The sequence below is a fragment of the Zalophus californianus genome, chromosome 1 (genome assembly GCF_009762305.2).
Source record: "Zalophus californianus isolate mZalCal1 chromosome 1, mZalCal1.pri.v2, whole genome shotgun sequence".
Lineage (NCBI taxonomy): Eukaryota > Metazoa > Chordata > Mammalia > Carnivora > Otariidae > Zalophus > Zalophus californianus.
The window spans coordinates 213,781,688-213,806,603 of NC_045595.1; the positions used below are offsets into that span (position 1 = coordinate 213,781,688).

The window sequence follows — 24,916 nt, forward strand, 5'->3', positions numbered from 1 at the left end:
ATATCCCGTGTTATTAACCCTAGAGATTAACCCTAGAAGTCTTAAAAATGGAACGGTTCCAATCTCAGTGACGGCCAGCCTTGCGCCCAGGGGGCCTCAACGGGGACCGTTTAAATGATCTTGAACACCTGCTGGGAGTTTGAAAATTGATAGATTAAAGGAGGGTATAATAATTTATGCAGTCGTCTCCCGCGACCTGACTCCTGGGTAACACCCAGAGGTTTTCAACGGAGGAACCCCAGCTAGTACCTGAAGGAGCCCTCCCATCCCCCGTTAGCGACGGTTGAGTCCAGGCAGGCCGCCGGCGGCGCGCGCAGCGCCTTGGGGAGGGCGGCTTGCGCAGGCGCGGCCCCGCCCACCGGCGAGTGGGCGGGAACGGCGGCCAGGCCGACTGCGCAGGCGCGGCGCACGCTGGCTCCGTGCGGGGCTCTGTGGCCGCGTGACCCTGCGACTCGCTGTCCCCGCGAGGTCATGGCGGCGGTCCGGGCCCTGGTGGCGTCCAGACTGTTGGCGGCGTCCGCGTTCGCGCCGCTTCATGCGTCCACCCCCCGCGCGCCCCTCCACAGCTCCGCGCCGCGCCCGGGGGCCAGGGTGGCGCTGGTAAGTGGACGCGGGCGGGCCTGGGGGCGGGGCTCCCGCCGAGGTCGGGCCCCCTGCCCTCCCCCAGGCCCGTCCCCCAGCCCCCGCCCGAGGGCGACCCCGAGGGCGACCCCGAGGCACGCCCGCTCCCAGGTCGGGCCCCCTGCCCTCCCCCAGGTCCGCCCCCCAGCCCCCGCCCGAGGGCGACCCCGAGGCACGCCCGCTCCCAGGGCGGGCCCCCTGCCCTCCCCCAGGCCCGTCCCCCAGCCCCCGCCCGAGGGCGACCCCGAGGGCGACCCCGAGGCACGCCCGCTCCCAGGGCGGGCCCCCTGCCCTCCCCCAGGTCCGCCCCCCAGCCCCCGCCCGAGGGCGACCCCGAGGCACGCCCGCTCCCAGGGCGGGCCCCCTGCCCTCCCCCAGGCCCGTCCCCCAGCCCCCGCCCGAGGGCGACCCCGAGGGCGACCCCGAGGCACGCCCGCTCCCAGGGCGGGCCCCCTGCCCTCCCCCAGGTCCGCCCCCCAGCCCCCGCCCGAGGGCGACCCCGAGGCACGCCCGCTCCCAGGGCGGGCCCCCTGCCCTCCCCCAGGTCCGCCCCCCAGCCCCCGCCCGAGGGCGACCCCGAGGCACGCCCGCTCCCAGGGCGGGCCCCCTGCCCTCCCCCAGGCCCGCCCCCCAGCCCCCGCCCGAGGGCGACCCCGAGGGCGACCCCGAGGCACGCCCGCTCCCAGGGCGGGCCCCCTGCCCTCCCCCAGGCCCGTCCCCCAGCCCCCGCCCGAGGGCGACCCCGAGGGCGACCCCGAGGCACGCCCGCTCCCAGGGCGGGCCCCCTGCCCTCCCCCAGGCCCGCCCCCCAGCCCCCGCCCGAGGGCGACCCCGAGGCACGCCCGCTCCCAGGGCGGGCCCCCTGCCCTCCCCCAGGTCCGCCCCCCAGCCCCCGCCCGAGGGCGACCCCGAGGCACGCCCGCTCCCAGGGCGGGCCCCCTGCCCTCCCCCAGGCCCGCCCCCCAGCCCCCGCCCGAGGGCGACCCCGAGGCACGCCCGCTCCCAGGGCGGGCCCCCCTGCCCCCAGCCCCCAGCCCTGCCCGCCCCCCAGCCCCCGCCGGAGGGCGACCCCGAGGGCGACCCCGAGGCACGCCCGCTCCCAGGGCGGGCCCCCCTGCCCCCAGCCCTGCCCGCAGGCTGGGCCGCTCCCCCCCAGCCCCACCGCTGCCCAAGGCCAGAGCCTCCTCACCTCCAGCCGTCTGAGGCCAGCGCCCTTCTCCGCCCCGCTCCCCGGGCCCGCCGTGTCCGGGTGGACTCCCCCTTGACCCCTGCCCGTCTGCAGGTGCTGTCTGGTTGCGGAGTCTACGACGGGACTGAGCTCCACGAGGCCTCCGCGTAAGCCGGGAAGGACGCTTTGCTTTTGCCGCGACCGTTTGGAGACCCTTTGATTAGACAGAAGCGAGGGAGAGCAGGGACGCATTTGAGTCACTCGTGTGCGGCGCCAGGAGCCGCCGACAAGCCCGTTAAGTACCTTCCGTGGCCTTGTGCCCCAGAGATAAGCCCTGAACACGTCTGGTGTTCTGTTATCACCCACTGCTTCACTTTGAAGTCCCCGGGCAGGCGTCCACATTCTCATTCGGGGCTCTGGTGTGATTTTAAGGCGGTGAGCCGCCCTGGGCTGTAGACGGTTTCTTTGATGTGGCCTGTCAGCTGTTGCTAAGTCGTTTGTACTGTTTTTTTTTTAGTTTTTTAAAAAAGGTTCGTGTGCGCTGGAGTGGTAGGTGTTGTCCTGGCTGGAGTAGGTTGGGAGGGAGAGTTAGCGCGTGGTTGGGGAACATGCCCCTCCCAGGCGCAGGGCTGCCGGTACCCAGAGGAGCCTGAGGCCCCTCCCCAGCCTGCGGCTTCCCTCGGCTGCCCGCATGGGCACTGGGCATGCAGTGGACTTTGGAGTGTGCCGAGCTAGTGGGCGGGAGAGGGCCAGGAGAGCTTCCAGGTGGGGGCTTGGGGCAGGGCCTTGGGGCGGGGGCACGAGAATGCAGAAGCACGGGGTGGCGGGCGGACAGTGCGGCCACGGGCCGCGTGGAGAGCCCTGCAGGTCCCAAGGAGCAGAGCCTGAGGGCCAGGGTGGTGCTGGCCCTACCCGCTCATGCCCCTCACGCCGCCTCCTCTGAAGGGGGACGGTGAGAGCCCCGGGTCTAGAACAGATGTGGACATGTGCCTGGCACAGAGCAGCCCTTGGGGGGAGACCTGCACATCTCTCCCCCAGCCCCCTGGCTGTGACAGAAAGGGGACAGAGCAGGACTTGCACCTACTGTCCTGACCAAAGCCCGGCTCAGATCCTCCAGCCCTGCACTGATTGGCCTGTGGGAAGAAGAGCACCACGAAGCAGCCTGGGAACTTAGACGTCCAGGCTGTGACCAGTCGAGTCACGTGTCCCCTGCACCCCAGTTTGTAAAGGGAGCTTGGGGACCAGCTGGGCTCTCCAGGCTAGTTCAGTGACAGAGAATCTGGATTGCGGATGTTTGGGTTATTGGCAAGCCGGCCGTAGTTTTCTGTAAAGCTCACGTGATGGTAATATACGTCAGGGGTGGATACGGGGCACTCTGCAGAAGTCCCGCTCACAGAAGCGAGGGGGTCACGCCGGGCCAGGTACGTCTCAGCCGGTCTGATTTTCTTCGTGCAGGGTGCTGGTCCACCTGAGTCGTGGCGGGGCCGAGGTCCAGATCTTTGCTCCTGACATCCCTCAGATGCACGTGGTTGACCACACCAAGGGGCAGCCTTCTGAGAGTGAAACCAGGTGTGGGTCCTGCCCCTCTCGCCCTGGAGTGTGGGCCAGTGCCTGCTAGAAGCTCCTTGAGAACCTGTGTGCTTGGTTGCGTTGTCCTGGCTGCGGAGCTGGCTGTGTTCCGGGCCGTTCTCATGCTCTTGTTGCCTTCTAATGCCCACCACAAGGTCGTCCTGCCTGTGTTTCGTGACCACCTGCCGTGCGGCTCGGCTGGGACTCCTGCCTCCTGCCCCTGCTTGGGCCCCGATCTCTCTGGATCTCTCTGAGCGTTTCTGTCCCTGAGGCACATGCAGCCTTGGCACCCTCTCGCCCCGCCCGTCTTGCTCCGGCCGCAGGGTCCAGCCAGGGAGACCTCTGTCTCCTGGGAGCTGCAGGGCCTCTGTCGGCCCGGGCTTTGTCTTCCTGCCCGGGCACCGGGCCACGCAGCCTGGAGGAGGTAGCGCCTGCTGTGGTTGTCCCTGGGTTGCTTTCCTCCCCCTGTGCAGTACCTGGACCTTCCCACCCCTATGCTGTCTTTCGTCAGTGCCCAGGACTAAGTGCTGCAGATGCTTCCGGGGGCTAGACTGGCTGGACTGGCTTTCCTGGGCCCCGACCTCCGGCGCACGGGCCCGTGCCTTCCCTAGGGCAGAGGACGTGTGTTCTCGTGCGGTGGCCTCCCGCGCGCCCCGCTCCGCTCTCTGCACGCTGACGCGGTCCTCAGGCTTCTCTGTGTTCTCTCCCAGGAATGTCCTGACGGAGTCTGCGAGGATCGCCCGCGGGAAGATCACCAACCTGGCCAGGCTCAGCGCAGCCAATCACGACGCTGCCATTTTCCCTGGAGGCTTTGGAGCTGCCAAAAACCTGTGCGTGCTGGAGCTCTGGGGTCTCTGCTTTCCACCTGTAGCACAGCGGGGGACGGGGTGGCCATGTGAGCCGCTGCAGGGTGGTCCCAGAGCCGGCACAGAGCTGCGCTGTAACAGGACGCCGCTGTAGGATGGGGCTCAGGTGGAACTTGAGCAAGACGTGGATTTTTGTCTCACTGCTTGCTGAGTGCTCTTGGTACCGGCCACTGTTGCGGGGGGTGGGGGGGGCTTCGGCGTCCACTGATCTCACCACTGTGCCGGTGGTCTTGTCCCATCAGGACCCGCGTGTCTGCACGTGTTCCTCGCGGACACTTCCTCTTCGTGGGCCTTGCAGCAGGGAAACCGCTTTTCTGGTGGGCCGTGTGGAGGCTGGTCCTGACCGGAGGAAGGGAGTCCTTTCTTGTTTTGTTCTCTGGGTCGTTGCTGTGGTAGCTGGACCTCAAGCTGTCACCCCGCCGGCGTGACGTTTGGGTTTCAGGTCTTCTTTCTGTTCTCATTTCTCATTTCTCTACATCTTTCTGCCCGCCTCATAGAAATCCTCTGCGCTGGCCTCACCAGCCCGGCACATCCCCTCTGAGGCGGCTTCACCGTAGCTGGCTTGGGAAGACAGGAAGCAGCTGTACCCCACGCTTTGGGGTTCAGACGTGGACCCTAGTGGAGTAACAGCCTAGACTGGGTGGGTTTCAGTGGAAACCCAGCGGATGGGCAGATCAGGCTTCAAGTGGAGTGTTTTCCTTTTTCTCGGGTGAGCCGGCTGCTCTGGCCCACGCCCAGGGGCCTCTGACGGAGTGGCTGGCTGTGAACTCAGGCAGCCCGCCCCAGCCTTCCGCCTCCCTGCTCCCTGCTCCCGCCCCTCCCCTCCCCTCCCAGATGAAGTGGGTGCGGGGTGCCGCCTGCACCCTCACCTCACAGCCTCGGCCAGCGCGTACCCCTTGGGTTTCCTTGCGGTGCTATCTGGTGTCCTCGAAGGTCTCTGCTCACCACTGCCTTCTGCGATGGGCTCCTGTTCCCCCTCTCCTCCTCCCCGCTCTCGAGTTCTCTGTGAGCATCGTGGGAACTGGCCAGGCCCTCTTCCCAGCTGCTCCTTCGTGGAGTCTCCCCTCCTGCCCCGGCACCCCTCTCTGACCTCCCCCAGGAGTTTTGTCTGTGTCTGGACCGTAGACTTTCCCCCTTACTGACCCGTGTGGCCAGCTGCCTGCCCAAGACTCGCAGCAGAATGTCCCTTCTCTGGTCAGAGCTGCTTTCCCTAACCTGGACCGTCGTTCATGAACTCTACCTCCCTGTGGACTCCTTGTGCGTAGGGCATGGGGTGGGGCAGGGTTTGAGCCAGACGCTTTGGACCCTTGTGCTCGTTGCCCCCCCACCCCCGTTTGGGTTAGTTGATGGGTGCCGTTCCCCTGCAACAGTGTCCTGGCTGGCTGTGTCTGGGTGCCCTGCACCCAGAAGTCAGGGGCAGGGCAGGCTCCCTAACGTGTTCTGACAGTTCATGGCTCCCCTTGGCCTGCAGACATCTGAACGGCTTTGTCCTGGGAGCCGTTCCCATACTCCTTCCTCCTGCTGGGAGCCCTCCCTCCCCCTCACGTCCACTTTGTCTTCCAAGAACCAGCCTGTCGGGCGAGCTTCCCTTGTCACTGCCTCCTTCATGCGCCCCTTGGCAGAGAATGGCCTGCGTTGGCTGGGCTTGATGCTGCCAGGACCAGGGTCTCTTCCTCGGGAAGATGAACCTTGTCTCTGATCATCAGCACCATCCCTGGGGTGAGGGCACTGCAGGGATCTGCTCGGGTTGTGTCCGTGGTACAGCTGACCACCCACACGCGGTTGGCTTGCAAGCACAGATAGGAGGTGCACCGGGTTGTAGGCGGGTCTTTGCTCTGCATTCAAGGGAGCGGTTGCCTTGGGTCAGCGCTCATGTCTGTGAGCTCAGTCTTCCTTGGGGGAAGCTGTGGCTTATGGTCACTTACCTTATTCCTCCTGACCTTTCCAGAAGACAGGCCAGCTTGCTGTGGTTGGTCTCCTTAGCCGTGGCTACTGTGGCTGTTGGTCGTGCTGTGTGCACGCAGCAAGGAACGGCAGGCGAGTTCGCTGGGGACAAGTTCCCCGTGGGAACTCGCTCTCTCCTGTTTGGGGCCTCAGGCTTGTCCCTGCACTGTTTCCCCCTTTCACGTGTGCTTCCCGAGAGATTCCCGTGTGGTTGTATTAAAAATCTAACCAGGGTGCCTGGCTGGTGCAGTTGGTTGAGTGTCCAACTCTTCGGCTCAGGTTGTGATCTCAGAGTCGTGAGATGGAGCTCCACGTCGGACTCCGTGCTCACTGGGAGTCTGCTTGAGGTTCTCTCTCTTCCTCTGCCTCTGCCTTTCCCCTCTGTGTGCGTTCTCACTCTTTGTAAGATAAATCTTTTTTTTAAAAAAAGGAAAGTCTAACCAGATGGAGGCCTGTTAAGCTTATTGTTCTGTGTTTTGTGTTTTTCACAAATGGTGTGGCTTGTTGGTGGCCCATTAACCACCTCACGGCTGCACGCGCAGATCCCGTCGGGTAGACGACCCAGCTCTGATGGACAGCGGTGGTTTCCAGTTCTCACTTTTGGCCTGACAGCTTTTGGGGGATATAGCTGACTTGTATCTAGAGGGTGAACTGTGATACGTTTGGCCGTGCGGGCACACCCTGAGACAGCACCGCAGGATGGCAGAGCTCCATGGCGCCCACGCGTCTCCCAGGCCTGTGCCCGCGACACTGCAGTAGTCGGCCCAGGACGGAGGTGTCCACACGTGCCCAGAGCAGAGCCAGAGTGGGGCTCTGGATAAAGCGCGTGTACTTTGGGGTTGCCTCCCAGGGAGGTGCCGGCGTGTAGCCGGTGGGAGGGGAGGCCGTCCAGACCCCTGAGCTGTCCTCGTTGTGCTGAGGGAAGCCGCATCTCATCTAACCGCATCTCTTCCTTCTCCGTGGATCGCCTGTCACGGCTTTTAGGCCCGTGGCATGTCTTGCTGCCCCTTAGCTTATGGAGCAGACCTCTGAGGACCCCTTGGGTGTGGCCCACTGCCTGCGCACCTGCCGGCTTTGGTTCGCTCGGGGATCGGCTTCCCCACCTCACCTCTCTGCTGCCCCCTTTCCTGCTGTGCTTGCTTTTTTCTGCTTTAAAAAGTGGAAAAAATTATATATGTAATTATGTGAAAAACCACGCACATGCACATTAACTGCTTGTCTCAGGTGCTGGGGAGTTAGCGGAGCCATGGGTGTGTGTCCAGGGTGGGGTTGGAGGCTCCCCAGGCACATACACCCCCAGCTGTGAGATCTGAGGATGCCTCTTCTTGTGGTAGGAGCACGTTCGCCGTTGACGGGAAAGATTGCAAAGTCCACGAGGACGTGGAGCGAGTCCTGAAGGAGTTCCACAAGGCCGGCAAGCCCATCGGGTATGTGGCGGGGGGGGGGGTGGGGGGGCCGTGTGGCCTTAAGGTTGTTTTCACTCGGGCTTCACGCGCCGTTACAGGTACCTTCCAGCTTGGAAAACTCTGTGGTCCTGGTAATTTGTCCTGGTGACTTAACAGGAAGGAGAGCTTCCAGAAGGCTCCCCAGTCAGTCCTCCCTTGACCCCAGCCTTTTCCAGCACCCCTTCCCCTTGCCTGGCATCTGCCCGCCCGTCCTCGCTCGGGGTGGGCTGGCGCCAGTTGGCCCTCAGTGCCGTTCCCGCTGCCCTCCTGGGGCGGCATGCTCTCTGCGCGCCCAGACTCAGCAGCACGGCGACTCACCAGACCCAGGCTCGTCACACACGGCCTGCACCGACCTCCCAGCGGTTACCCACGCTCCCGCGCTGACGCCGTGGGTTGCTCGTCCACGTGAATGCACTGCAGCGTGGAGAGGGCTTGGCTTGGGCCTGCTGGTTCGGGAAGCCCCCTCAGCAGCTCTGCTCTGCTCGACACACTGGAGACAGTGGGGTGCGGACGTGGGAGCACGCCGGCCTCCTGACAGTCGTGTGAGCAGGGTCGTGTTAGGACGGTTCCTGCGAAGGTCACTCACCAGAGGTCGTGCCCAGTCACTGTGCGGGAGTCCCCTCCTCGCGGCAGGCACCGGCCTCGGCTGCATAGGCTGGGAGCACGTCTGCTCGGAAGAGCCGAGCTGCCCAGGGAGTGGGTCACAGCGCCGCCACCGGCCTCTCCCCTTGCTGGATGCTGTCTCTGGAGCAACACCCATTTACGTGGGTGGGCGCCAAGGAGGACCCTGTGTCGGAAGCGCAGGTGGGAGCGAGGGGTCTGGTGGCTGTGCCGTCTTGCTCGTGTGTCCCCTGAGCTCGGGCCTACGTTTGCGACTCGAGAGCAGGGCTGATGGCCGCAGCGCCGTTCGCATGCATCCCGTGCTGGCTGCCAGGTGTCTGTGGGCTTGTGACGCGGGGCACTTCAGAGACACTGGGTTCAATCACTTTTTACCTACTTGGTGGCAGAGGAAAATTTTCTCCCACGGGTTTCTGAGCACGTCGTTTTGGGTGTTGTGAAGTTTGAAAGGGAACACAAGCGTGTTCCGACCTTACTTTCTCATGGCTCGTTGGAGCGGTGTGTCCGCAGAGCCGTTCCAGTGGGCATGGGAGAAGCAGGCAGGCCGTGCTGCAGATGAGCCTGGGCAGAGGGCCACTGGCAGCGTGTGTGCACCCCGGGGGAGGGCAGGGAGGCCCGGCTGCAGCTGTGTGGTGGTGCCACACGCGTCCCCTGAGCGCGCACTGCCTGCCGCGGGTGGGGTCCCAGTGCAGGGTCTGGTGCTGCTGGTCAGCAGGGCCTCCTGGCCGGAGCAGAGCCTCATAGGAGCCCCGAGGGCAAGCGCCGGCCACACAGCCCCGCACGCGCCCCAGGAGCGAACCGCGAGGCTCAGGCACCTTGGGAATGGCCCATGTGGGTGTAGTGGGGCTTGGTGCTCTCCTGGGAGGGGGCCCTTCACTCCTGTGATGCCCAGCACACCCATGGGTCCCATGAGACCGCTCTTGTACTCTCTCCAGAGAAGTCAGTGCCCTGGGGTTAGCTGTTGCTGTGTGAAAAGCCACCCTGAAACTCAGGCCTAAGTCCACTGTTGCCATCCGAGCCCATCCCTGCGCACAGCATGGCGGGTGGCCCGGTGCCCTCTGGCCCCCTACTCCGTGGCCAGGCCTGGTCCCCGGGTGCCCAGAGCCTGCAGCACATGTGGGGAGCGAGCTGAGGCTCGCTCCTCGCTCTGTGGGCTCAGTGGATACCATTTGTTCTCATCCTCAAGGTCAATTCTGTTCCTTCAGTATTCCCTGCTGCGCCCCGGGCCCGGCGGCCACACGTGCTCTCTGAGCCGACCCATGTGCCAACCCTGTCCCTCACTTTTCAGCTTGTGCTGCATCGCTCCCGTCCTGGCAGCCAGAGTGCTCCGTGGCGTCGAGGTCACCGTGGGCCACGAGCAGGAAGAAGGCGGCAAGTGGCCCTACGCAGGGACCGCGGAAGCTATCAAAGCCCTGGGCGCCAAGCACTGTGTGAAGGGAGTGAGCATATCCTTTCCGGCAGCCAGCGTGGCAGTGGCATGTGGTGCTGGGGACCCCTTCTCTGACCCTTGGGGACTGCCCCGGGCAGGCAGCCTCTTGAACTAGGACTGCGCGGCCGGGGGCCTCTGGGAGCAGGTGCGCGACGGGCGTGGCACCCAGTGCCATGACGTACCGGTCCCCAGGCCGTGTTTCCGAGTTGGCCCGGTGGATGCTTGCTGTGTGTGGCACACCCCAGGCCTGGAGCTCTGCTGGGCTGCCTCGTCCGGCCAGCCGACGGCCCGACGGCTCCAGGCTCGATGGGGACGAGTTTCTGGCCGGGAGGGGAGGGAGCACGCGCCGCAGGGTGGGGGGACGCTGCAGAGGGAAGAAGTATGGCGGGGGGTGGGCGTGGGACGGCTTGGCTGGAAGCCCCTGGGCGGTGCAGACGGGTAGCCATCCCCGGTGGCCTTGTGGGCCCCTGATCGTCCCGCGGGTGCCCCAGTGCTGTGCGCACGGAGCCTCGGGCCATAGGCCGACCACATTCCGGGTCCACAGCTGGATGCAGACTCTCCCCATGGGCCAGAGGTGAGGAGCGGAGGGTGTGGGAGACAACGCCAGGACACTCTGGGTGTCTGCCTCGAAGGTGCCTTCCTCTTCTTGCACACGGCTTCGGGCGGAGGGTTCCATCTCCCTCCTGCGCGGAGTGGCCAGCGGGGCCAGGCCTGTCACTGCCTGGGGTCTGGGTGACCAGGACAGGGGCGCAGCTTGTGTAGAGGGAGGGTCCCAGGTTGGGCTGGCCTCTTGCCGTGGACAAGCTCTCTGGTTTACTTTCTTGATCGGAAGAACAGAGCTGCTTTTGCCCGCTCCAGGGTTGCTGTGGGGCCCAGGCCGGCGCTCGTGTGTGTGCAGCCCAGGTCTGTGGGCGCGTCTGGGTCCTGTGGGCTGGGCCGCCCTGGGGCGTCTTGTGAAGCCAGCGCTCTGCTCGCTGAGGTTGGGAGGACTGCATCCTCCAGTCGTGAGCGCAGGCAGCACAGGACGGGGCCCCGTGGGCAGAGACTGCAGCAGGAGGAAGCCCTGTTGCGAGCTGCCTTGAGAAGGGGCCTGGGGCGGGGGCTGGGGTGGATGCTTCACGCCTGCAATGCTCTGGTCCTTGCTGGGTGACGTTTTCCCATAACTTCCGTGCACGAAGCTCACGTGGACCAGAAAAACAAGGTGGTCACGACCCCGGCCTTCATGTGCGAGACGGAGCTTCACCACATCCACGACGGGATCGGGGCCATGGTGAAGAAGGTGCTGGAACTCTGTGGAAAGTGACCGTGCCGCGAGCCCTGCGTCCTCCACCAGGTGGAGCTGGTGGCCTGTTTTCCCTGTGGCTTCACTTTTCCTTCTGTAGGTATTTTCTGCCCAAAGAGGCATCCTTGGGGCCAGGGATGGATCCGTGTGTGGCGTTCCGTCCACACCGCGGAGGCTGGACTCCTTGTGTGACCTGAGGTTAAAGTGGGGCCTGCTTTTTCAGGAAGAGAATTGGGAGACCCGTCTCCCCACTGCCTCACATTTGGCTGGCCTTAGGATACCTGGTTTGGGGAGGAAAGAATTTTTTTGAGTTTACGAATCTAGTACTTAGGAAATCGAATTATCATGCTTATTGGCAATTGAAAGTTCTCTAATGTGGAGTAAAAATGTACTAAAACGGGAAGGGGGTTGCACCGAGGCCAGGGAGAATAAACTGCTTTCCGGACGGACACTCTGCCGGCTGCGTGTGGCGCCTTCTGAAGCTGGTGTGTGAGGTGCGTGAGCGAGGTTTCTTGCTTTCCAGGAAGGAAGGGACGTTGCAGACGCTCAGCCTGTCGGGTCAGCCTGCTGGGTAGGGACTGTCGGGTTGGTCCCAGGCCACGAGCCACAGCCGACGTGAGGTGATAAAGAAGCAGCACTGGCTGATGGTCCTTGTGTGTGCGCTTCTCTGTGTGGGGGGAGACGTCTCAGGTCTCAGCCTGAGTGTGGCGCGGGCTTCACTCGCTGTAGCACATTCCCCCTCCGGCCCGCGTCCCGTGACCCCCGGGGATGCCCCCACACGCAGCTGCCGGGGTCCACATAGCGGGCCGTTTAGTCTGGGCCTGGGAATGGGGCGCAGAGGCCCAGGCCCCCCACCCCCCGCTGCTGTGAGAGGTAAGTGATGATGAACCTCCTGGTTTTCGGGCCTGTGGGCGGGGCAGTAATGCCTGATGCCATGCCGCCCGGCCCCCCAGCCCACCTGGTGTCTGGGTCAGCTGGCCTCGACATGTCTGACCTTCCACGGGAACTCTGTTCTCTGGGGACCCCCCCCCCCCCCGCCCCGGCAGCAGGAACCCCCTCGGCCCACCTGCGGGCACCAGGATTGCCCTTGCTCTGGGCAGCCTCCCAGGGCCCATCAGAGGTCAGGTCGCTGAGGATAACCATCTCCTTCCTAAGAAACTTGTCTGTCGAAACCCTTTTTGTGTGTGTGCACGTAGGGAAGAGCGCCTGGGTCCCAAGCGTGCAGCTCGGGGAGGTCTCACAGCAAGTGCAGCTGGGACCAGAGGGCAGAGGGTCTCCCCGCCCCGCCAGGCCCGAGCGCTCTTGGCTCCGTGCACAGGGAGCCCTTGCTGTGTGGCTTTCGTCTGTGGACGAGTTCTCCCCAGCGGGTCTCTCCACGGGCTTTCCCATGTCACGGGAGCACTGCCTTTATGAACGTTCTTGTAGGTGCCTGGGCGCGTTTCCGGGCACGTCAGGTGCTACATCCAGGTGTGGGCTTCTGGACTGTAGGGTGTTTGGAGCTTGGCTTTAGTGAATAAGGTGCTGCACTGCACGAGCGCCCCAGCCACCCCCGGCCAACGTGGCGCTTGGGCCTGGCGGACCTTCTCCGTGTCCTGATGGCCACCTAGCAGGTGTGGATGGTGCGGCCCTTGGTTTTCTCTGGTGTCTCCCTGATGTCTGCTGTCTCTAATCACCTTTTTGTTGGTTTTTTTCTGCTTTTTGGTTGTTTGCTTTGGTGAAGCACGTGTTCGGGTTCTTATTCATTATTGGAGGTACGTGTGCATTCCCGGTTACGTGTCCTCCATCAGGTACGTGGGTCATGCGTGTTTTCTTCCATTGGCCTTTTCTTCTTCGAGGGGGCCTCGATGAGCACATTCTCCTGGCTTCTGTGTAGGCCCGTCCCACAGCCCTTTCTGGTGTGTGGTGTTCTGTCGAAGATAACTTTCCTCCCAGGTCAGGGAGGCTTTCCCTCCCCGTGTTCTCTGTTGTCTGCCTTCCACCTTCACGTCAGTAGTTCATCTGGAAGCTGCGGTGATGAACCCATCTGCTCTGCAGTTTGATTTCTTCTGGAAACACCAGGGGACGTGCCCCCGGAGCAGAGCGGCGGTGTTCAGCAGCCCAGGAGCCGTCCCCACGTGGCCGTGCGCCCTCGGGAAGTGGGGCCCTGGGCAAGGGCAACCACTGGCACCACCCAGAGCCCCCACCCGCCTCCACTCCCTCGGGGGTCTCCGCAGGGGCATGGGTGATCTCAGGCACTGTGGGGCACAGAGCACCTGATGGCAGAGCCGCGCTGGAGAAATGGCAGGCTGACTGGGTACCCCCTCTTGCTACGCTTCCCGGGAAGGGGGGGTGAGCAGAGAGGGAACGGGGAGACGCAAGGACAAGTCCCCACAGGAATGCTCGGTGATGGGGTAGATTCGCGCCGTTGTCCATCCTGTAGCTTTTCAGGCAGATGAAGCATCTGGTCGTCCGGTTCGGAAGGGCACATGCATGTCTTGCTTTCCTCCTAGAAATCCCATGGCGGTGACAAGATTCAGGGATGCTAGTGCGCATGGCTTCCAGAGCCCGGAGGCACCTGCACCTCCTCGCTGAACTGTTGCAGCAGCCCTGGGGGGTGGTCCTGACTGGCCACAGTGGAAGGTCCAGCCGGAAGACCGGCGCTAGAGCCTGTGCTCAGGAAGTAGATCTGAAGCGTTGGGAAGGCCCGGAGGGTGGCCGCAGCAGACCAGAGCCAGACGGAGTTGGTCACTTATTTGTTGGTGACGATCGAGTACCTCCTGAATGCCAGGGGCTGTCCCAGAGCTTGGGGGGGGGGGGGCGGCGGGTGCAACAGGTAGATTCTGGGCTGAGGCTGGCTGTGTGTAAAGAACATTCCAGATGGAGGCCCAGCAGGAATGGCTAGAAAGTTAGTTCAAGGGCATCACGGGCGTGGGGCGGCAGAGGATACGGGTGATGTGCCTGGTGTCCGTGACAAGACCGTGGATGGAGGTCCCTGGAAACTTGTGAACATGGAGGCCGGGCCGAGGAGCATGCTTCTGTCCTCTGAAAGAGATTGTAGAGAATTAGTATGATTTCTTCCTTAAATATTTGGTAGGATTCACTAGTGAACCCATCTGGGCCTGATGTTTTCTGTTTTGAAAAGTCATTAATTATTGACTCCATTTTTCTTTAATAGATATAGGCCTCTTCACGTTGTGTCTTTTAAGGAGCAGATCCATTTCAGCCAAGTTACCAAATGTATGGGCATCGAGTTCTGTGTAGTATTTGTTTATTATCCTTTCAATGTCTATGGATCTGTACTGATTTTTCTCAAAGACTCAACTTTTGGTCTCATTGATTTTTTTTTTTTTCTATTTCATTGATTTCTGCTCTGATTTTTATTATGTCTTATTTTTGTTTGCTTTGGATTTATAATGTTTTCCTTTTTCAGATTTCCTAAGGTTATTTATTTAGATCTTTTTTCTTTTATAACGTATGCATCTGATGCTGTAAATTTCCCTCTGAATACTGCTTTTGCTGCATCTCACACATTTTGATTAAGTTGTATTTTGATTTTTATTTAGTTCCAAATATTTTTAAATTTCTCCTGAGACGACTTCTTTGATCCATGTGTTATTTAGGAGTGTGTTGTTTAATCTCCAAGTATTTAGGGATTTTCCAATCGCCTTTCAGTTACTGGTTTCATTCTCCTGTGGTCTGGGAGCAGACGTTGTAGGGTTTCTATTCCTTTAAATTTGTTGAGGTGTGTTTATGGCCGAGAACATGGTCTGTCTTGGTGAGTGCCCCATGTGAGCTTGAGAGGCATGTGTATCTTGCTGTTGTTGGATGAAGTGGTCTGTAGATGCGCATTATGTCCCGTTGGTGGATGGTGGTGGTGAGTTTGATTGTGTCCTTCCTGATTTCTGCCTCCTGGATCTGTCCTTTCCTGAGACCGGTGTTGAAGCCCCCAGCTGTAACGGTGGGTTCATCTGTTTCTCCTTGCAGTTCTGTCATCCTTTGCCTCACGTAACTGATGCTCTGTTGTTAGGTGCATATATGTTAAGGATTGTTACATCTTCCTGAAGGATTGACCCTCTTGTTACTACGTAATACTGTTCTTTATGCCTGGTAACTTCCTTCCTTCTAAAGTTGCTGTGTCTGAAACTGATAAAGCAACTCCCACTTTTGATTAGCGTTAACATGGCATATTTTCCTTTATCCATTTACTTTTAAGCTAAATGGGCCTGTATTTAAAGTGGGTTTCTCGAAGACTGCATACAGTTGAACTGTGTCTTTGATCCACTCTGACGGTCAGTCTCTCCATAGGTGCGTTTGGACCATTGACGGTCACAGTGATGACTGATACTGTTGGACTAATGTCGACCACACCCGTGACTCTTCTCTGTTTGTTGCCCTTGGTCTTTGTCCTGTTTTTGTCTTCCCCTCTTTCTCTGCCTTGCATGGTTTTAATTGAGCATTTTATAGGGTTCCGTTTTCTCTCCTTTGGTAGTGTATCATCTAAACTGCTTTTTCACTGGTTTTCGTTGCTGCCCTACAGCCTGCAGTCTGTTTACAACTAATCCACTGCTTTCAGATAACAGCGTGTCAGCTCCCAGGTGGTAGGAGTGCCTTCTGGTCACGTGGTGGTCCTGATTCCTACCCCCGTGCCTCCAGTGTCCTGCTGCCACGCACTTCCTTACCTGCAAGTCGTGATCATTGACTGACTTCGTGCCTGTTATTTTGAATGAACTGCTGATCAAGTAAGAATAAGAAAAGCAAGTTTTTACTTTTCCTTCACTTACTCCTTCCTTTATGTGGATCTGAGTTTTTGGCCCGCGTTACTTCTCTGAGAAGAACTTCTTTTAACCTTTCTTGCGAGGCGGGTCTGCTGGCCAATCCCCTCAGTTTTAGTTTGAGAAAGTCTTTGTTTCTCCTTCACTTTGGAAAGACAATTTCACAAGGTGGAGAAATCTAGGTTGGTGGGTTTTTTTCTCTCAGCACTTCTGAGTATTCACCCTGCTGTCTTCCCGCTCACATGGTGTCTGAGGAGACTTTGGAAGTCATTCTTTGCTCCTCGAAAAGGTGTTTTTTTCCTCCAACTTCTTTCAAGACTTTATCTTGCTCTTCTATGGTGTGAATATGATAGGCCTAGCTGTAGATTTTCGGCGTGTCGCCTTTTACCTGCTCTATGCTGAGGGCTGTTTGGATTACCCCGGCAGAGCAGACCGTTCTGGAATCGGCCCAGCAGAACCTGCAGTGTGTTCTCTCTGCCGCACTTCTGCAGGGAGGTTGTGTGGCTTTGGACGTTCTCACTGGTTCTCATCAGATCTGGAAGTGCTCCGTGTGCCTGCCCCTTCCTCTGTGTGAGAAAGGAGTGGGCAGGCACCGAGGGAGGGACGTGCTGGTCTGGGATGGGCGCTGCAGCTGTGCTGGCCAGGCTGGGTGGGAGGCGGGTGCTCCCAGAGACAAGGGGGCAGGAGTGCTGGAGGCCCCGCCCCGAGAAGCTGGCTGGGGTGTCCGAGCTGCACCGGTGATCACAGGGGCACGAACAGCCCCGGGAAGACCAGCCCAGATGGTGGACTCACAGAACTGTGAACAAATAAAATGATGTTTTAAGCCACTAAGTTTTGGGGTAGTTTGTTACTCAGAAGAGGCAACTGGTAGACCCCTGCCCAGGCTGGGTGGGAGGCCTGTCCAGCAGGCTGCCGGCGGCGCGCGGTCTATGCCTCTGGCCGAGCCCCATGGGGCTGGGTGGGACCATTCTTGCTCATCTCGGGGCCAAGCCCCCCGCCTGGGGCCTGGTGTGACGTAAGCCCTGAGTTGGCACCTGTGGGCGGCACGAGTAGATTCACGCCAGCGCTTTCGCAGCTGCCTCCGATGAGCCTTTCCTCTCACTAGTCTGCCCGGCAGCAGGGGCTGGGATCTGGAAGGGGGCCTGGGGAAAGTCGGCAGGTCTCACAGGCACCTGCAGCTCCAGGTGGGTGGGGGCAGGACGTGGCTGGGGTGTGGGAGAGGCCGGTACTCGGGCGGTGCCCCGCAGGACGGTTGGCTGCAGCTCCCGGAGAGCGTCAGACCTGCCCAGGTCGGGCTGGACCTGCCCCCCAACCCCCCGCAGCCTCGGGGGGGCCCGCGGCTGGGTGGGCATCGGGGCTGCGTGGCACAGGGGTCCTCCTGCTGCAGCTCTGGGCCGGGCTGCTGTCTCGTCAGCCTTTCTTAAACGTTCTTTTCTCTTATTGTGGTAAAATATACATAACATGAAGTATATCATTTTAGCTATTTTAAAACGTACCTTCAGTGGGGTAAGTACATCCACACTGTTGGCAGCCGTCCTCTCCAGGACCTTGGACGCCTCCAGGGTCCACGTCATCTTCCCAAGCTGGGATTCGGTCCCGGGAAAGCGCTGACTCCCCACCCCCACCCCAGCCCCGGGCGCCCCCACCCGCTCCGTGTCTGAGTCTGCTGCCCTGGCGCCTCGTATGAGGGGCCCACACGGCATCCGTGTTTGGTGACTGGCTGACGTCCCTGAGTGCGATGTTCTCAGGGTTCACCCGCGTTGTCGCAGGTGTCAGACTATCCTTCCTTGGATCGGCTGGATAACATTCAGCATTTTGTTTGTCCGGTCGTTGGGGGTGGGTGATGGACACTGGCTGGCCTCACCGTTCGGCTTTGTGCGCGATGCTGCTGTGAACGCACGTGTCCAGATGCCAGGTAGCTGACCGCTTCTTTGGGGGATGGGCCCAGAGGTGGGATGGCTGCATCGCATGGTGGTTCTGTATTTGATTTATTGGGGTACCCTGCACTGTCGTGTACAGCGGCCGCCCCACTGCATTGCTGCACCTCCTTGTCCCGTTCCGATAATGGCCAGCCTCGTGGGTGTGGGGTGCTCCTGGGGGCTTCTTGCTGGGCCCGCACTACAGTGCTCCCCAAGAAGCCACTTTTGACCTCGCGGGTCACTTCTCAGTGGTTGTGCTGTCCCTGCCCACGAGCTCTGCTGGACACCAAGTGACCCGGAGCCCCAGCTGTGACCCTGTGTGTATTCATTTCTCTGTAGAGCGGCTGCTGAATGTGGGGTCCTCCAGGACGGCAAAGACTCCTTCAGGAAGCCTGGCTGGACTCCCATCTGAGCGCACCCCGGGTGTAGGCCTGCAGGGAGCGTGCACGGCTGGTGCTGCAGATGCTGGGGCGTCCGTGGGACTTGTGGGAGAGGGTTTGTGAGGGGCTTCAGGGGGTCCCGGGTAAAAGCCACAACCATCGTCCAAGAGAAGAACAGGTTTTTGGTGGGGAAGAAACACCCTGGGTGTTGGTGTGCTTGGGGTCCACCTGTGTGTGCAGGGGGGCTTTCTAGAACAGGCATCCCCAACGAGGCGGGCCCGGCTGCCCCAGATGCCTGTCCAGGTGGCCGTGGGGCTCCAGTCAGGCCCTGAGCCCTGGGTTCTGGACGCGTGTCCTCTGGGGAGCAGCTTTGGGAGCCCGGAGCGTGTTGCTGGGGATATCGGAGAAGGTGGCAGACGTCCATCTCTGATGACAATAGACTTGGTGAAAGCTGGAGCCCTAGAGGGATCCGGGCTTATGCCGTAGTCAGCTGGTGCCACTGGTCTGTGTTCAGAGCCTGTGCCCGAGGCCACCAGCAGTGCTGCCCAGGACTCAGGGCGCCTCTTGTTTCCTGGGTGGTGTTGACCAGGGGCCTGGCTCCTGATCCCCGCTCAGTGGCACCTCGGGCAGGTCCCGAGACTGCCGTGGCCATAGAGAAGCGGAGGTGAGAGCTTGCACTCACGGGGCTCCCGGGGGCTTGGGGTGTGCGTGGCGGTGTGTGCACATGTGCGTGTAGGTGTGTGTGTGCGTGTGGGATGTGTTACACACGCGTGCAGGCATGCAGGGGTGAGTGTGTGCGTGTGAGCCTCTAGGATGGCGTCGGGCAGATGCCAGCCCACAGCCTCTGCGTCCACGCTGTGTGTATTGATTACTTTGCAATATGAGTCTCCTTCTTAGAAACCAGTGCAGCCCCAGGAAAACGGGCACCGGCCAGTCATGTGGAGACCCGGACCCGTGGCCCAGCTCTACAGAACCATGCAGGGGGCAGCAAGGGAGAGGGACAGTGTGGATGCCGCTTCTGACCACAGGGCTTTGCTGTGGCAACAGCAGGCCGGGCCTCCCACCCCCCCTCCACCTTGCTCGGAAAAGCTTTGGGCAGTTCCTGGGGCCCCTACTCTCCACCTGGAGGGGCAGAATTCAGGGGGACTGGAGGTGCTGAGCAGGAAGCCAGAAGGGTCCTGACGGGCACGAGCTGGGGGCCTGCTTTGGAGTGTCTTTAATTCGTGGGGACGAGGGCGGTGGCCCAGGGCTCAGGGGCACCCAGGGTGGTGGGCCTGCCCTGTCCACGGGCTGCTGCAGAAGTATCCCCGGCGGCCTCCGGCACCCTTCCGTCCAGTCGGTTCTGAGGGGCAAGTGGGGTCGCACCCGCATCGGTCCTTTGAAAACCGCGACTCTGCAAACACAGATGCCCTCAGGGGTCACAGTTGTCCCGCGTCCGCTGCTGAGACTCTTTCCAGGGAGACCTTGGAGTTTGCTGTGCGGGCTGCAGAGGCTCCGATCCTGGCCCTTGGGCCCAGCAGGTACAGGCCTTGTTTTACGCACCGGTCAGCCTTAGGGATCCGCTCACACTTGCCTCCCCTCCCTTAGGCTTTCCAGAACCTTCCAGTTCCTGGGTCCCCATTGCTCACGTGACCACGCTTCCCCCAGGGCATGCCCTCATGGGCCAGGCACTGTCCATACTTGATGCCGCGGACTCTTCACTGCACACCTGTGACACAGGCGCGGCGCTTCCCTCCGGCCGCCGTGACAGGCCAGCTCGGACTACACGGACCTTCGTCCTCGCCGTCTGGAGATCACGGGGGCCAGGGCGTTTGCTGGAAGCTCTGGGGCTCCTTGGCTCGTGGAAGCATCTCCCAGTCTCTGCATCGTCCCGTGGCACCCCCTCGTGTGCCTGCGTCCACACCTCCCCGTGGTATGAGCAAACCAGTCCTAGTAGATGAGAGCCCACCCTAGTGACCTCATTTCAGCTTCATCGCGTCTGCAAAGACCCTGTTTCCAAATACGGTCACTTCCCCAGGTGCTGGGGCTTAGGATGCCGACATGAACTGGGGCGGGGAGGGACACATTCCATCGCAGGAGGCCCTAGGATCTCGTTCATGAGAGAGAAACTGAGGCGCAAAGTGAGAGTCCCGCCAGAGGCCCCACAGCTCCAAGGAGAGGTGCTCTCTGTGCACCTCCCCTGCCGTGGCTTCCAGGCCCTCCTGGGTCGCGGAGGTTAGGGGCTGTGCTTGGTCCTTGGGCAGCCTGCACGCTGTCTGCTGCTCTGGCCCTTGGGTCCCCCGTGGCTCTGGCTGAAGGTCATGCAGTCAGGGCTCCCCTGAGATGACATCACTTCAAGCTCATGGGCCTCGAGTCTGTTCAGAGTCTCCCAGGACCCGGGAAGCTCCTCAGAGGCCCAGCCCCAGGCCCTAGGCCCTCTGCTGCTGAGAAGTGGGGCCGGGGGCCCTCCGTGCACCACCGACCCCCGGGTGCCTGACCGCTCTGGACCCCACTCTTCCTGCCCCACGTGGAGGCGGCCACCTGCACTAGCCGTGGCCCCCGGCCTCCCTGCTCTGCGCTCGCGCCCCAGTGTGGCCCTAGCTCTTGGCTCCGACAGGAAAGGGTGTTATGCTGGGGGGGTACCGCAGGGACTTGGAAGAAATCCGTGGGATCGTCTTCAGATAATGTAAACGTCACTCTTTTTTCAATGTTCTCTTCAGTATTTTCTGCGTTTTCATGCTTCCCTGCACTTCCTGGTTTTGGCTGCGGTCAGATAGCAGAAGTACTGAAATACTTCTGAAGCGTCTCATGGTGCTTCTGGTCTGGCCCGAAACAGGAAGTGCCGTGAAACGTGTCTCCAGAAGTTTCTGTGTCCACCTAGGGCTCCGTGCACATGGCCGGGGGTCCCACGGGTATGCTCAGACTCTCCACCCAGGAGGGACCCGCTCCCGGCCTGGGGACGAGACAGTTTGGGGGAACAAAGGAGCCTGTCTGTGTCATGTCCTGGGGCGGCCGCACAGGCGCATCAGACAGCAGACAGTCGTCCCGGTCCTGGAGGCTGACGTCTGAGGGCCAGGTGGGCAGCATCGCTGCACCTGAGGCCTCTCCCCGGCTGTAGACACTGTCATGCTCTGCGTCCTCACGCGGCCGTCCCTCTGCACATCTGTCCTCCTGCAAAGGGACGCAGTCATACGGGTTTAGGGCCACTCCCGTGAGTGCGCTTGAGCCTCTGTAGAGGCCCCGTGTCTGCCGTGCCACTCCGGGGAGCTGGGGGCCCGGGCTTCGACACGCGGCTCTCAGGGAGACACGGTTCAGCCCCCAAGGCCATCCTTGTTGTTCTTTAAGTCCACACAGGGGCGGAAGGTGAAGCTGGTAACCGCGTAGGTTTAAACCCTGACCCTTGACAGAGCACAGCGTGTCCTGGGGGCCCCATGAGCAGCCGACCAGGACCCTGCAGACAGGCCCCAGGGGCAGGGCGCACGGCTGGGAAGGCGTTGGCACCCCTGAGTCCGGAGGTTTTCAGGGGGTATGCAGATTATTGTTTTTAATTTGGTAAAGGACACATAAGAGTTACTGTACGGTTCAGTGACGTGGGGCCACGCCAGCATCTGGTTCTAGGACCCTCGTCACCCACCCAGCAGCCCCCTGCCTGCCTCTAGGGACTGATCCAGCCTGGGTCATGGTGGGTTTGGGAAACTGTTCCGGTTCCGGGAAACCCTCCTGAGCTGGTCCTCAGAGAAGAAACTGAAGAAAGAGGCTGTCTGGGACTCGGACCCCAGCTCTGCCCCGACCGCTGGCACCTCGGCCGGGGCCCAGGGCTGTCCTCTGTCTGAGAGTGGCGGAGGCATCTGGACGAGCCGTGCACGGCCACCTCTCCCCCGAGCCCTCAGCCCTTCCTCGCGGCTGCCCCGCCAGAGGGGACGCTCTGTCCAGGGGGCCCCCAGGGGGCCGTCCTAGACCATTTCCCCAGAACCAACCTGAGCGGGGCGTCGGGATTTACGGAGGGGGGCTGTGCAGGTGGGGGAGACCGCTGGGGGGTGGGTCACAGGGCTCTGGAGGGGGAGTTAGGCTCCGGGTCGCCTGCAGGGCAGGGTGAGCGGGGCTTCCTTGCCCCCACCCTGTGCATCAGCTCCCACGTGCCCCTTTATGGGGGGCGCTGCGGGAATGCCATCCCTCAGCAGCCGGGGGGGTGCTGCCCAGCCTGGTTTTCCCACCTGCTGGCTGCTCCCATAGGGCAGGACCAGCACCCGGTCTGGAGCGCGGGCAGGTGACGCGGGCATCCCGGCCCTCAGCTGTCTCCGGTGGAGGAAGTTGGTCCCTGTAGGGGATTTTGAGGGGGATTTCCAGCTGGGGACCAGCTTTTATTGAAAGTGCTTAATGGGTCTGAAAGGTCTGTCCTGTAGCAAATGAGTCACCTTGGAGGAGAGGGAGACCACAGCATCTTCGGGTCCCGAGCCGGGCCCTGGCGCGGTGGCCGCGTGGGGCCGTGTCACGCTGCCGAGGGATGACGAAGGCAAGCCTCCTCAGCCCGGCGCTTCTTCCCGGTGGGCGGGCACTGTGTCAGGGGGTTTCTCCTGCGTGTCACCTGTGCCACGGAGGCCCAGCTGCACATTGTTTCTGCTGTGTCTAGCATTCGATTTGGTGCGCTCCTGCCCTCTCCGCCCGCCACCCCTGCAGAGGCCGACAGTGGGAACCAAAGCACACGCCAGGACTGCGTGGAGCGCCCGAGACATGCCCCTGGGGGTGTCTGCCAGGAGAGCAGACGCTGGCCTCCGGCCCGAGCTCTGGGCCACCCCCTTACTGGCCAAGCCCAAGGGCATGAGAACTCAGAGCTGCTGTCCGATGAGGGGCTTGGCCTCCCCTTTGTGAGGCCCCCGGGAGGCCACGCTGGCTGCAAGCGTGGGCTGTGGGGTGCACTGCCCCTCCTGGAGGTGGGCGCTCGTCCAGGGGCAGTGGGGGGGCCACTCACTGTCCCCGTGGAAAAGCCCTTAGTTACCCCAAGATGGTTTTCCCCAGTGCCGACAGGGAAGAGCCCACTGAGGACAGCGGCGTGGGGAAGGAGACAGAAGGAGCTGCCTGCGCTTTCACACTGACCCGAGTTATGACTGTAGGGGTGCAGCAGCCGGATTGCTGTACGTTGAGGGAAGAAAGAGCAAGCGCCTGACCCCGCCAGCCTTGAGCAGCCCTGCCCGGTGGTGGTGTGTGCCTGGGGCACATGCAAACACTCCCAGACCTGGTAATTCTGGGCTCGCGGGTCAGCACGTTTCCACAGCCTGTGCGCTGTCGCTGTTCCTTCCTGAGCTCCGAGTGGTCGCTCCCCACCCCATTGTTTGAACTGACGGTGGGCTTGTTTGCAACTCTTCCTGATTAAAATGCAGTTGGGGGGCGCCTGGGGGGTGCAGTCAGCTCAGTGTCCAGCTCTTTCTGCTCAGGCCGTGATCTCAGGGTCGTGGGATCGAGCCCCACGTCGGGCTCCGTGCTCAGGAGGGAGTCTGCTTGGGATTCTCTCTCCCTCTGCCCCTCCCCCCATTCTCTCTTTCTCTCTCGCGCAAATCTTTAAAAAGATAAAAATTAATAATAAATGAAGTTAGGGCGCCTGGGTGGCTCAGTTGGTTGGGCGACTGCCTTCAGCTCAGGTCATGATCCTGGAGTCCCGGGATCGAGTCCCGCATCGGGCTCCCTGCTCAGCAGGGAGTCTGCTTCTCCCTCTGACCCTCTTCCCTCTCGTGCTCTCTATCTCTCATTCTCTCTCTCAAATAAATAAATAAAATCTTAAAAAAAAAAAATAATAAATGAAGTTAGAAGGCACATTTTGGTCTCCAAGACTTTTCCTTCAGGGCATTTTCTCGGAAATGGGGTCACGGAATCAAGCTTAGGAACGTCTTACAGCCGCGTTGCCGTACAGAAAGAGTCTCGGGGTGTGAGCTCTTCTCTCGTGGATGCTCTCGGACCTCTGCGGTCCTGTGGGCCTGACTCCAGGGCCCTCCCGCTGCGGGGCCTTGGGCAGGAGGGTCCCCAGGGCCTTCCCTGGGGGCTTCTGCGGCGAGATGGCCTTCGTCTGGGAAGCCCCACTCGCGGGCTGCTCCGGCCGTGGCTGTGGCCATGGCTGGTGGCTAGGGGTGGGAGTTCCCACAGCACGTTCCCTCTGCACTCCCTGGGCTCGGGGGAGTGGCCCCACTGGAGCTCAGTTGCCTCTTGGGTGGAGGCTCCCACCAGGTTCTCAACACACTGACTGGACCTCCTCTTGATGGGTGGGGGGCCGGCCAGCGGGGGAAGGTGGGCTCAGCTCTGGGAGCGGAGGGCGGCGGCTGGGTCAGGACCAGGGCTGAGCTGAGCAGGACTTTAGCGGGGACCGTCACCGCGTGTGTCACGGCCCACCTTCCTGCTGACTTGGAGCAGGTAGGGGACTCAGGCTCGGCACCGTGGGGCTCCTGGGGCCTCTCTGGAGATCAGGGGGCCGCCCCATGCCTGGCCCTCTGTGTCCCTTCTCCCTGAGACTCATTCTCCAGCTTCTGCAGACTGAGGTGCCCACCGGCGGCAGGAAGGCCCAGCTCCTCCGTCCTGACGTGTGTCCCTCACTCTCCCAACCTGCGCGCCGCTGCCCTGCGTGCACCCCGCCACCTCCATGCCGCGGCCTCAGCCCTGGCCCCTGGGTTCGCCCTGTGTTTGCCCTTCGTGCAGGGAGGGACTCGGCGTGTTCCTTCCTCCTCACGCTGCAGCCTGGCCATGCGCTGGCCAGGGGTCCTCTAGCCACGCCTCACCAGGCGCCTGGCATCTCTGCACGCTGGGCTCGCCCTGGGGCTTCCGGGTCCATCCCTGCTGAGTCCCTCACCCCCCGCCCCCGTACCGGTCCGGCTGCATCTGGCCGCGCCCCTCGCCCCTACATGGGGCTCTCCTCTGCGTCTCCAGCACCTCCACCCCCACCTCCACCACCAGGAGTCCCGC

The 24,916-nt window shown here is 61.7% G+C and overlaps 1 protein-coding gene and 1 long non-coding RNA gene across 4 annotated transcripts; both read left to right on the plus strand.

The window, feature by feature from the left end:
• Positions 1-382: 382 nt before the first annotated feature.
• On the plus strand, positions 383-11,592 carry GATD3A (glutamine amidotransferase like class 1 domain containing 3A). Of its 3 annotated transcripts, XM_027583919.2 has the most exons (7): positions 384-600; positions 1,904-1,956; positions 3,245-3,358; positions 4,069-4,188; positions 7,503-7,595; positions 9,520-9,676; positions 10,835-11,592. In XM_027583919.2, exons 1-7 carry the CDS (start codon positions 472-474, stop codon positions 10,961-10,963), a joined length of 795 nt encoding a protein of 264 aa, XP_027439720.2. In that variant the 5' UTR covers positions 384-471; the 3' UTR covers positions 10,964-11,592. The 3 variants fall into 3 exon arrangements, with proteins under 3 accessions (XP_027439721.2, XP_027439720.2, XP_027439722.1); XM_027583920.2 differs by lacking the exon at positions 3,245-3,358 and having other exon boundaries at positions 383-600; XM_027583921.1 differs by lacking the exon at positions 384-600 and having other exon boundaries at positions 1,952-2,083.
• A 7,555-nt stretch (positions 11,593-19,147) lies between these two features.
• LOC113917651 lies at positions 19,148-23,511 on the plus strand. Its single transcript, XR_003518311.2, has 3 exons — positions 19,148-19,512; positions 19,640-22,902; positions 22,988-23,511. It is a non-coding gene; the product is annotated as an uncharacterized LOC113917651 (long non-coding RNA).
• Positions 23,512-24,916: the final 1,405 nt, after the last annotated feature.

Bases quoted from the DNA above. Each gene is read 5' to 3' on its own strand.
- GATD3A (XM_027583919.2), top strand. From the start codon at position 472: ATGGCGGCGGTCCGGGCCCTGGTGGCGTCCAGACTGTTGGCGGCGTCC. The intron at 601-1,903 runs GTAAGTGGACGC...GCCCGTCTGCAG, and splicing joins CGGGGGCCAGGGTGGCGCTG to GTGCTGTCTGGTTGCGGAGT. The intron at 4,189-7,502 runs GTGCGTGCTGGA...TTCTTGTGGTAG, and splicing joins TTTGGAGCTGCCAAAAACCT to GAGCACGTTCGCCGTTGACG.